This window comes from Pseudophryne corroboree, chromosome 2 (assembly GCF_028390025.1).
Source record: "Pseudophryne corroboree isolate aPseCor3 chromosome 2, aPseCor3.hap2, whole genome shotgun sequence".
NCBI lineage: Eukaryota > Metazoa > Chordata > Amphibia > Anura > Myobatrachidae > Pseudophryne > Pseudophryne corroboree.
In genome coordinates this window covers 274005374-274018119 of record NC_086445.1, presented here as the reverse complement: position 1 = coordinate 274018119, position 12746 = coordinate 274005374, and the positions used below count along the sequence as shown (strand labels likewise).

General features: G+C 42.8%; 1 protein-coding gene across 1 annotated transcript in view; it reads right to left on the bottom strand.

Moving 5' to 3' along the window:
- Window positions 1-12746, bottom strand: part of ERICH6B (glutamate rich 6B) — a 385650-nt gene that overhangs the window by 297925 nt on the left and 74979 nt on the right. Inside the window, exon 2 of the mRNA XM_063952820.1 lies at window positions 6840-7169. Within this exon, the coding sequence (XP_063808890.1) occupies window positions 6840-7122 (283 nt within the window). The 5' untranslated portion in view covers window positions 7123-7169. The remainder of the gene's footprint in view (window positions 1-6839; window positions 7170-12746) is intronic.

Genomic DNA, 12746 nt, shown 5'->3' with positions numbered 1-12746 from the left:
TCTTAAGAGGTCTAGTTGTACGACCAATGTAAAACAGGTGACATTTGCACTCAATAAAATAAACAACATTTTTTATGTTGCAAGTGATGAAATCCCTGATCTTAACGGATTTTCCATTCACACATAGGGAATCTATTTTCTTTGTCCCATCACTGGGTACCTCTCGGCAGCAGATGCACATTCCACATCGATGGAAGCCTTGGGTTAATATTCTACCCTCCCTCTTTTTAGGTGGTACATAGCTGTTGACCAGTAGTGTTTTCAGATTAGGGGCCCTTTTATAAATAAATGTCGGACGGTTAGGCAGCAATCCCCCCAAAACGGGGTCTTTCTTAAGGATGCTCCAGTTTCGTCTGACAGATTTTTCCAGGACTTTGTATTGGGAATTGTAGCCAGTAATAAAGGCCCATTCAAATCTCTCTCTATTTGATGTTTCTTTGGGTTTGTCCACAAGCAACTCCATCCTGTCAACTCTATCTACCTTTTCCATGGCTATATCTATATCGGCAGTTTTATAGCCACTTCTCTCAAACCTTCTTTTCAGATCTTGCGCTTGATCGGTGTATACCTGGGCCTCTGAACAGTTCCTTTTAACCCTTTTCAGTTGCCCATATGGAACTGAATCCAGCCAGTTCGAATGGTGGCAACTTTCAGCATGTATATACATCTGGGAATCAGTATCCTTCGTATATGTACTCGTGGAGAGGATCCCTTCCACTACTTTTAAGGTCAAATCCAAAAAATTTACAGTAACATTGCTAATGGTAAAGGAGAGTTCTATGTTAAGGTTATTGGAATTGAGATATTCACAAAAACCCTTAAGCTCTGATTGATCACCCCTCCAAATAAAAAGTACGTCATCAATGTAACGTTTCCAGGACACCAGGTTCGCTCCGAATGGGTGGCCTGCATACACAGAATCAGACTCCCATTTGCCCATAAAGATGTTTGCGTAGCTCGGAGCGAACCTGGTGCCCATAGCCGTACCAACTTGTTGTATATAGTATTCCCCTTCTACTACAAAATAATTGTTAGTGAGGATGAACTGGATACCCTCTATAATGAACTGTTGTAAATTGGTCTCCAAAGAACTGGCACCCAGATAGGATGTAACTGCATCAATCCCTGCCTTGTGATCTATAATAGAATAAAGGGACCTAACATCGGCCGTAACTAGCACATACTCCTCCTTCCATGTTATGGTTGACAAAAAGTTAAGCAAATCCTTAGTGTCTCTTAAGTGTGAGGGATTGGTTAGCACCAGGGGTTGTAGAAAAAAATCAATATATTCAGAGAGGTTTGCAGTAACTGACTGGATGCCGGACACTATCGGACGTCCAGGGGGATTAAAAACGTCCTTGTGGACTTTCGGCAATAAATAAAGTGCCGGTACAACCAACTGGTGTGTGGTTGAAGATAAACTTCTTTTCCTTTTCTTCTAAAACACCCAAACAGCAGAATTTATCGATAAGGGTCAGTAGATTTGTATTAAATCTACACGTGGGGTCTGACCTAAGTTTGGCATAAGTTCTCAGGTCTTTAACATGTGTTTCTAATTCCTTAATATATCTGTTCTTGTCCATAACGACAACACCCCCACCTTTATCGGCAGGTTTGAGTACTAGTTCATGGTTATTTTGCAAATCCTTTAGGGCCATCCTCTCCTTATATGAGAGGTTACATTTAAAACCACCTGGCTTGATCCCCCTTAAGTCTGCCTGTACCATCTCACTAAATGTATCAATGAAACTTCCTTTTACATGGGCCGGGAAGAAAACGGACTTGGGTCTGAAGGGAGTGGAACTCGCAACTTCAGCTATACCGAGTTCGCCCACTAGCTCTTTTGAGAGGAAGAATTTTTTTAGGCATAGTTTCCGAACGAACTTATGTATATCAACAAAAGTTTCGAATTTATTAACTGATCTTGCAGGGGCATATTTCAGGCCCTTCTCTAGAACATTTTCTTCATGCTTAGTCAACACGTGGGAACTGATGTTAAAGATTTTCACTCCCTTAGTATTTGTTGTAGGCGAGCATTGTAGGAACATTAAGAAAGGTCTAGAAACCCATGCCTTGTCAAACCATTTTAGGATACACCATGGTAGCTCCACAAGGGGTATAATGAGATTTGGGGCTATTAAGGTAGTAAAATGTGGACCACGACAACGGGATGTCAATACACTTTTAGCTAAAAGCGAAATGAATTTTATATATGAATTGAATACTTTGCACCCTATGGGTTTAAACAATGATTTTGAACTCAAGTGGTTCATATAAATGCTGACTATCTGGATAAACATTGTCTTGTCTTTTAAAATCATTTGTTTTTATTAAATGTTTTATTGTATGATTTAGCACTATTTTTTATACATATTTTAGACTTTTGGTGATTTACTCAAAGTTGTCATATGGACTGGAATAGGACTCTCAAGCGCACACCTGATATGATTCATTGGAGTCCATTTGAGCTATATATGGCCCGTCCTGACAGCGGCCTGTTAGCCAGTGTAAACTACTACAAGGAAAGACCGTTGTGGATATCTAGTTGCCATGACAACCCAAGTGTGGATGGTGCACGGACGGACGTATTGATACGCTGGGTTGCCCTGGTAACATACAAAGAGACGTGAGAGCGGAAGTGACGGAATCACACTTCCGGTATCCATGGCAACCCGACGGCGGACACACACCGGGAGAAACGTATCATAACGAGACAGCGCTGCATGCGATTGGACATTAAACATGTTAAATTCTCAAGAGGGAAACGAAAGATGGTATCCTGCCTTGAAAAAGACTCCGGAAAGGAGTTGAAACGCGTCGGCTTCCTACGACTCCAGTGGTCTGTGTCCAGCGGAGGTGCATGCTGATCCAAGGACCAGGGTATTTCCAGTCACCTGCCCGGGCGGAATCTGGTACTTAAGAACTTGATTGAGAACTTTTTGTGGGTTCTCAATCGCTCTGGTAATTGTTGCATTCATTTCCTCTGTGGCTCACACACGTGGATGTTTGATACCATCACTTTGTGTTCATTGTATTTCATCTGTCATTGTGTGTTGTATTAAAACTGTATTACACATGTGGCCCCCCTCTCCCCTCTGTTCTATATGCTGTCCTGACAAGGATACTCGTTAAGAGGAGGATCTGGGAGAATTCAGGAGTGGACGTTTCTTCCCATTTGGAGGGTTGTATTCTTTTAATATTTATTTAAATAAGGAAAAATTCATTTGGGCGCCAGGTGTTTTCCGCAGCCATACTTTTGTATCTTGTATCTCTTTGTACTCTAGTCGCTCTTTTAGAAATTCGACTTTCTCATGAAGCCTGAAGAGGTCCTTATCCAAACACTGTTGTGAGCAGCATAGGTCATCTGTCTTTGATTCTAAAGCATCTGTCCTATTACCAAGAGATGCGATCTCGGACCTGAATTCCGATAGTGCCTTAGAGAGTTCTTGTTTAAAGGCCATTTGCACTCCTTCCTGTAACCCCGCCATTATTGCTTGAATTTGTGGGTCAATTCCTGCTTCCGAAGAGTTAGGAGAGGATGGAGATTTCGGACAGGCTGGTTGACTCTGAGTATTCTTAGTTTTGTTCCCAAAAAAGTTTGCTGAGGCCTGCTGATTTTTCTTGTTTCTCTGAGACATAGTTAGAATATGGATGAAAGCGGTAGTACTAATAGGTAGTCGTGTTACGAGGATAAGGGAGGAAAGGTAGAGGCCCAAGAAAAGGGGAAAGGTAGGGGACCCAAGAGTTAACACAAGGTACAGCCATATATAGCAGTTTAGGCAAGCAACATTATCACTTCATAGCATAGAGCAACTGTCATTAAGCACTAGGAGTGGACCGAGCAGCCACCCCAGTCTCAGGAGTGGGAATGCTGACTATGCTGCATATACAGAACTGTGTCTGTGTCAAAAATCACTGCATATATTGACTCCACCTGCACCAGAACTCATAGAGAACTCTGCCACTAAAGCCATAGAGAAATTGACTGTTCTGTGGAGCTTTGGGCACTGTGGGGTAACTTAGTCAGGCACATAATCTAGGTGATCACCACAATAATAATAATATTATCTGGAGCCAAGATTTAAGGAAACGGTCCCAAAAAAATATGTTTAGGTACCGGGGTCACCAGCGAATTAAAGTAACTCGTATAATATCTAAGGGGAGCACAGTGGAAATAGGAAGGAATAAGTATAAGCAGTAATATAAGCAAACCAGTAGGTGTTGTTCCAAAGCTAGTCCCACAAGGGGATATGGCTAGACACTAAACAATATATCATAGGTATTTGGTAGAATGTATTCACAACTAAAAATGGTATGGAGTGCATACATGCAATAATTCAATTCAATATAGCTGCCTGAATGGTGGCCCAGCAGCAGCAAGGTGATGATTGTGGAGAAGTAACACCAGGAACCAGGCGTTAGCGGGGTAGATCTCTGTAGGACACAGGGCTGGGACCAGCCAACAGCCACAGCGTCCAAAGAGTTTGCGGAGGAGCATGAGGGACAGCAGCCGCTGAGAGCAGGGAGCCCTAGAGAGAGAAGGAAACAGCAAGCACTTCAGAGCTGCTACTTCCGGTCCAGGCAGCAGGGCACAGCACCGCCGGAGACTAAAACACTGGTGCTGGTGACCTATGCACACAGCACGGCGCTCCATATGAAATCGAGGCCCCGGCTTCAGCAGCATGCACAGGCCGCAACCCACAAGGACACTAGAGGCATCCTCCAGCTCTGGGGACCAGAGTATAGGGTAGGTGCTGGCTGTATGGGGCTAGTGTGGCTGGGCAGGGGACATACTGTATGCTGCATTTTGGAAGGCAGAATCTTGTTAATAAAGCAATGCCATCCAGGAGCTCCATCAAGACACGTCTGTACCGGGTGCCCGCTAGGCCACGGAAAACTATGGATTCTAGTTGTCAACTAGACTAAAAACTTCACTTGAGTCATTATGGGTTAAACTATGGTTCTATAGGGAATAGTATAGGATCAATATATAAAGGTTGAACTCGATGGAGAACTTGTCTTTTTTCAACCTCATTAACCATGTTACTATGATATCTCTACTATTCATGCCCAATTCACCAGGAAAATGGCTGCGGCACCCATTTTCACAGTGATTTCTGCAGTTTTGTGTGGTGAGTATAATTATATGGGTACAGGGTATGCGGTGTGTGGGCCCCCAGGACGCAGGGGCCCGTCTGCATCGCACACCTCTCCAGGGGTGGATTTGGAACAAAAAGTGGCCCTGGAAAAATTTGTACTAGTGGCCCCGCAAGGGCAGCACCAGAGGTGTAAGGTCTAGCCATGGGCCATGGCAGCAGCACCCTCCCCCCAAAACTTTCCAGATAGTGGGCATGTCTAGCATCAAGGGGGAAGTTAAAAAGAAATACAATTAAATATTATGAGCACATTATATGATACACCGTCAGAATTTAGGAAACTATATCATTCTTTAGAAATATATTTTATTGCTTATTACACCAACCGTATCCCAATCACTATTCACTCAATCTTATATGTCAGCCAAGCAGGCAGACAGAGCATACACTAGATCATCTGCAATCACAGGCTAGGTGGCAAAGTCATTTTCATATATGCAAATTATTTAGCATCTTATTCATTATGTCTATAAAAAGGACCACATGTCCTCAAACAAAACAGGCCCCACGGGTGCGTCAGCCCACCGGGAATCTTCCCTGTGAACCCTATGGCCAATCCGCGTCTGCACCTCTCACCCATTATAGAAACACCAGGGGGCAAATTTTTGACAGTATATTTGCAGAATATCCCCTGAAAGCACCTGGATTCTCCGATATCTGCAACAGTCCTTACATTTCCAATCACAAAGCGGACCCCATAGCTTTCTAAGGGGGTTGCTATTCTGTCAGATTTACCAAGAGCTTGGCCCTGGCCACTAGTGCCTCCAGATCCTTCCCCATCTGCCCTTGATGATGCATGTGCAGTCTCTTTCAGTAAGAGATTGTTACTAAACATGCAAATATAGCTGATTTTCTCATATCTCATCCGCATTGTTATATCCAATTCTGCCCTTCTGGCATTTGCCAGAAGTGCCAAATGACCAATTTGGCCCTGCTCCTAACGAAGACATACTGTATAACACTGGCATCTCCTGTGATCATAAAAGAATGATGCACAGAGCGGTCCCAATGTAATATATGGGGACGTTCTTACTGTACAATTTATTAAGCTCGAAACTAAACATGTTTGGGAGCCTCTTCAGATGGCATTAGCTCACTCTTTCCTATGGAAGGAACTCCTGGAGTGAGAAGGGGGATCCTTTTTGGCATTCATAGTGCACATTCATGACCTACTGTACTGTAAGGTTGCACATGTACAGTAAGAATGCCAGGACAGAACCTGGCCACTGCCATTAGCATTGAGAGTACTGCTTTTAGGATTTGCCTGTCCGAATAGATTTCCTGGCTAGGGAGTAATGAGGAATAGACATAACACATTCCTTAATTACAGAGAGTAGGAATGTTAGGTTTTGGGGTATTTATTCTATTCTAGACCATGGATATAATTCACAAAGCATGTATAATAGACAAAGCATATTATAGAAATAATGTTTCTCTTTCATGCTAGAGCACTGAAATAAAAATATATACTGATTGTAATATTTAGTACAGTTGAATAACTAGTGTGATAGGGAAACTGAGTATCCCATGGATTGTTATGTGTTATGGGACACCTCAGTTTACAGGTAAGAGAAATTGCATCCATTTGTTTTCGCTACAGTTATTGAATTGTATAACCTTTCTTATATAGCTACAAAATAGAATCTGAAAAATGTGTAACATAAATATGAAAATACAACATACCACCTTTCGTTGTGTTTATCCTGCTTTTCCGCAAACGTTGGGAATCTTGTTCTTGCACTGTGAGAAGTAAGGACCCTGTGCTCCTCTGTAGTTCTCCTGACTGCTGGGTCTTCTGGATATATTTCTCCACTTTCTGCCTCTCTTGGAGAACTCCATCAATAGATTCATACTGCAACTCTAATTTTGTCACATTCTCCACTGTTAGAGCGCTGAGGCGGGATACTTGCTCTTGTAGGTGTTCTTCAGATTTCTTTGCCATTGTATTTTCTTGGTTAGTCTGCATATGGTCAAAGTGTTTGTGGTACAGATAACAGTTGCATTGTGCACATTCTGCAGCACAAAAAAACAAATAGATATTTATTAACATTTAAAGTATTCATGGATGCATACAAGATAAAAGTGCAGATGCAGTATGCATGTCAGTTTACCTGACGCTTACAAACAGTGCAGGTTTGCATCTTGTTGGGTTAATCCAATTCCATTACAAAACAGGTTCAACCTTTTGTGCATCTTCTAATAAATATTAATACCCATTATTTTCCAAGTTTAAGTGTATTGACATCCCTTTTATTTTTTTTGCACTTTTCCCTAAAATTCTGTTTAGTTTATCCTCACTTATGGCCTACATTATACATAAGGAGGACAGAGGGACGTATTATTTATTTTATGTGCCATTTTGTTTCCTCCCCGCATTTACATTTGTAAAATAGGACATGTTCCCTTTAGAGCATGTGTCTACTCCCTAGAGGACACATCCTCTAAATGGGTCTGGAGTGTCTAGTTAGGGGCGTGGCCACACCCCAATAGGTGTGGCCACAGTCAGGGGGAGTACTTAGTACTTTTTAAGCACAAGGCCACCCACAATCTCCTCCTTAAAAACAAAATAGAATTGCTTCATGCATCAAAGGCAGCTGGTGTTTGAAATGGTGCATTTTTGTGCATTTTCACTTTTTTTTTTATATTGTGCAATGTGCATCTGTTTAAGAAGAAATGGATAGTGAAACTGTGAAAATTTATCTGTGATGGTTCAAAAGTCAAGTACTTTTGTGCGGTTGTGGTACAAAATGTTGACAGTGAGAAAGTCACTGTTCATGTCTATATTGACATAATGTCGACATTGTTAGAATGTCAACATTATAAATGTGGACAGTTGGCATGTTGGCATAGTGTTATTAGTGCACTTATGACCTAACCCTATTCTAAACAGTGCCCAACTCTATCATGGACTATTGACATTGTCCTTGTTGACATTCACAATGTTGAAATTATGACAATTTTGACTCTACGGCAATCTCAATATTGTGAATGTTAACATTTTGACTGTCAACATAGCACCCATGTTGACAATCTGAATGTTGACATTCACACCATGTTGACGTTCTGGGGTCAACATTCTGAATATCACCATTTTCACTACATACCCCTTTTGTACGTGGTCTTTGGCAAAGCAAGAGATGCCCCAAGAGAGGCTTTCAATCTACACAATAACAAAAATGCAGAGATCTCTGTCACATACATTTGCAAACATATCGTAGGTCCATAGCCATGGCAAGGCATGTCCACTCTGGTGGTCCTACCCTACATAATAATGGAGCAGTATGTAAATGAGATCTATCCATTTTTATTATATATAATGCAAATCTCTTGCTGGTCCCTTGCAGTGTGCTGGGGGATTTTTTTTTCTTGCTCTGCCCCAATCTTTCCATTTCCAAGTGGAAATGCCACAATATTGACTTGCAAATCCATGAGCTTTGGTGGAAAACTAACTGCACCTATGCAAATTGAGTACCACAATGCCAGCAAGTTTCCATTACTCTCCACATTCGTGCTGTGATAAGGGAGCTACAGAGAATCATTATATAGTAAATTGTAGCTGGAAAATGTTTTATAAACAGAATAATTTCTGGCATGAGCTGACATTTCTCAGTTATAAACTACTCTATACTATTAATACACACTGATGTGATCCTTTTACCTTATTACTGTGTGACTTTGGGGCCAAGCTCTACTGTATTTTCAAACATATTTCTGACTCTTAGAGAAAACTGTATAGTTCTATTGTATTAAGCCAGCAAACATTTTGTATGATTTTGTTACGCAGACTACTCGGTATCTGAGTTATCAGGTGGGACCAGGTGATGCTTACGCAATTACCCCTTGCCCAGCAGTCTTTTAGCATCCTGCAATGCTAGGCTTCTCCTATAGCAGCCGCCTTATCAGGGTGAATTAGGTCCACCCCGTACTCAGGTGGCCCCAAGTTTTATATATGGACAAGGTGACTATTGGAGGCTGGGCAAGAGTAAATGCAGTACTGTGAGACATCACAGGACAACCTCAATAACCCTGTACAATACTCAGAAAGGAATAATAAATAAATTGTACACAGGTGCAACAATGCACAGGGTGATATTATAGCAGACACTCAAAGAATATGAATTGCAACAATGCACAGGATGGTACAATAATGAATGCTAATGATATGTAAATGCACCAAATGCACAGGATGATATGAGCAACTTAGCTAAATACAGTACAAATGCAATAATGCAAAGGATAATATAAATAATTAAATACAAGAGGAAACTCAAACTCTGAAAATAACTAATGCAAAATCCCAGGACTTTGCTTAAATTGTCTCATGTGGATTCTGAAGATACCCAGAATTTGGAACTAGAACAGAACCCCCTGAAGGGGAGCAGAGATCCAGAGACACTTAGTCTGAGATGGCTTCAGAGCAGGATTACACTTTGTGCAGAGATAGCAGGCTTGGCAACTGGAACAGACAGTACTAACTGCACAGATTCTAGACTCCACCAAGGAACAGGGACCAGGTACAAACAGGAACTTGAAGCTATAACAGGCATCAGGGGAAGGGCTAGCTGGGTAATAAAGGGAGCAAGCCCCAATCAGGATGGCTGGAAAAGAACAAGGCTCCTGAGCACTGATTAACGGCAGCTGGAAAACCAGACAAAAGGTAATGGCCTAATTATCTGACAGGTGAAACTGCACAGACCACACATACAGGAGACAGGTTGCAGTTACACAGAATGCAGATATGAATGAGCCACAGCGGTGGCTCATGACAGATTTTTTTTTGTTAGAACTGAGTCAGCATTAATAAAAACCCATTAAGATTACATGTCTCTTTCCAATGACAATACCTCATTGGTTTTCAAATGCACTGTAAAATAGTCACTTCTCTTACTATAACTGGGGCAAGTAGTAATGTCATGGGGAACTCATCTCTTTCCTGTAACCCCAAGGATATGGAAATAATCTGGGTGGACAAGAATGTGTGAAACCTATATGATAAAGCATGTAGGGGGGTCATTCCGAACCGAGCGCTCGCTGCAGTTTATCACAGCGCAGTGATCGGTTCAAACTGACATGCGGGGCGGACTAGCCCTGTGCTGGGCGTCCCCCTGCATGTCTGAGTGCCTGATCATAGCTGTGCTAAATTTAAACATTGAAATAACAATGAAATAACATTGATTGCTTTAGAATTTTTCCCATACAAAGAGCAGCTAAAGGCATGTATTATTACAAGCTTTAAAAGGATGTTGACAGCCCTTCATTATGGAACATGCTATATATATATATATATATATATATATATATATGTTTATACACACAGTATATAACAGATAATAGCTCTTTTCCCTGCTATTCAGTGCCGAGGAAACAGGTGATGACAGGATTCAGTGCAAATATTGTCAACAGGTCCAACTTGGACTGCCCACTGGTGCTCCATTGTGGGCAACCGAATTGGGGGTGCGGGTGTTGGCAGCAGATGCAGGACACTTGCCGACCTTTCCGGGGTGCCAGGAGTGCCACTGGATTTTCGGGATCCTACCGGCGATTCCGGTAGGGTAGGCATGTATGATACAGTGCCATTTTTAGGGCCGGGCCAGCCGTGCAATTGCGGCTATTGTGTGCAGTATTCTATGCAGTCTGGCCGGTCGCATAGAATACTGTGAAAATACCCTCCCAAAATGCATTTAGATGGAGCCCGGAGGGAGTAGACAGGCAATAGCACAGCAGTCCCGGGAATATAGCAGCGGCGGTGGAGGGAGCAGGCTAGCAGCACCAGCATGAAACAATCCCTGACAATGAGCAGGACCAAGTACAGTGCCAATTTTAAGGGGCCGCATTGTGATTATTGCTAAGTGAGGCATGGCGCAAGGGGCATTACTGTGTGGGGCATAACAAGGGGCAAAAATGTGTGGGGCATACTTTGGTGCCAGGGGCATTACTGTGTGGGCATAAAAAGAGGCATTACTGCGTGAAGCATACTTTAGTGCAAGAGGCATTACTGTGTGGAGAATAACAAGGGGCATTGCTGTGTGGGGCATATTTTGGTACAAGGAGCATTACTGTGTGTGGAGTATAATATGGTGCTAGGGGCATTACTGTGTGGGGCATAATAAGGTGCAAGGGACATTGCTGTGTGGGCATAATAAGGTGTAAGGGGCATTACAGTGTGGGGCATAATATGGTGTTAGTGGCATTACTGTTTGGGACATAATATGGTTAAGGTAGTATTTCCCTGCAAGACCAATCCCATTTTAGCAAGACCACGCCAATTTCAGCAATACTACACCCCTTTTTCTTGGGTGCGCGCTCATTCAGTGCTTGCATTTTTCCACCCCCAATAACTATGGCCAGCTTATTTTTTCTTTGTGTTAGCAATGGGAGCCAATTTGGCTAGAATTACGTAGTCAACGATCCACAATAAAAGCTATTGATAGTGGTACCTGTCCTATGTAAAGTCAATGCAACTGTCCTTTTATAGAATGCACAATATTGTTGATGTAAAAAAATATATTTATATAGAATATGGTAGACGTGAAGTTTTGTTTGATGAAATGAACAAATGTATGCCTGGAGACTTAATGTATGTATACCATAAACTAAATAAATTCCAAATCCATAGTTGGCTTCCTATGGATTGCCTGTTGGCTACATGTTTCTTGCCCCTGACATGGAAAACTGGAGTAATAAATGCAGATTGGGAGCAGTAATAGTCCTGCTTATGGGCTTAATAAAACGCAATCTTTCTGACTCCCACACCAAGCTGGTGAGAACTAGATGACAAGATGATCTGAAACATAAAGACAATTTATCATTTGAACTCAATTACTTCTCTCTGCCACTTCCAGGTTTGGTTCAGATGGAGGGGCTGACTGCCCTGTAGCTGTTGTAATATTGAAACACTAACAGACGTTGGGGGTCATTCCGAGTTGATCGTAGCTGTGCAAAGTTTAGCACAGCTACGATCCTTAACTCAGACATGCGGGGGGACGCCCAGCACAGGGCTAGTGTCAGTGCCGCCCCCCCCCCCGCACAAATACAAAAGCATCACACAGAGGCGATGCCTTTGTATTTGAGGAGTAACTCCCGGCCAGCGCAGCTCCTGCGGCTGGCCGGGAGTTACTCGTAGTTGCGACACGTCACGCAGCCGCCGCGGCCTGCCCCCGAACGGTCCAGCCACGCCTGCGTTGGCCGGACCGCTCCCCCTAAACGGCGACTAAACACCGCCGTTCAGCCCCCTCCTGCCTAGCGACCGCCTCTGTCTCAGAGGCGATCGCTAGGCAATGATGACTGCCATGCGCTGACGCACTGCGGCGCCGGTGCATGCACAGTTTCGACCCGATCGCACGGCTGCGAAGAAGTGCAGCGTGCGATCGGGTCGGAATGACCCCCATTATCAACTTGCTTCTTTATTCTGCCATAAATGTCTGAGGCCAGATGTATTACACTTCCCCTGTGCACAACAGTAAAGGCACTGTGTATGTGCCTTTAAGGTTAGAAAACAAAATAAATAAAAAAAGGCTGCGCTCATGGGAGTGAAAAAATACAGAATAAATTGTAGGAGAGAAGAGCTGACGTATCTAAAAGAGTTTATTA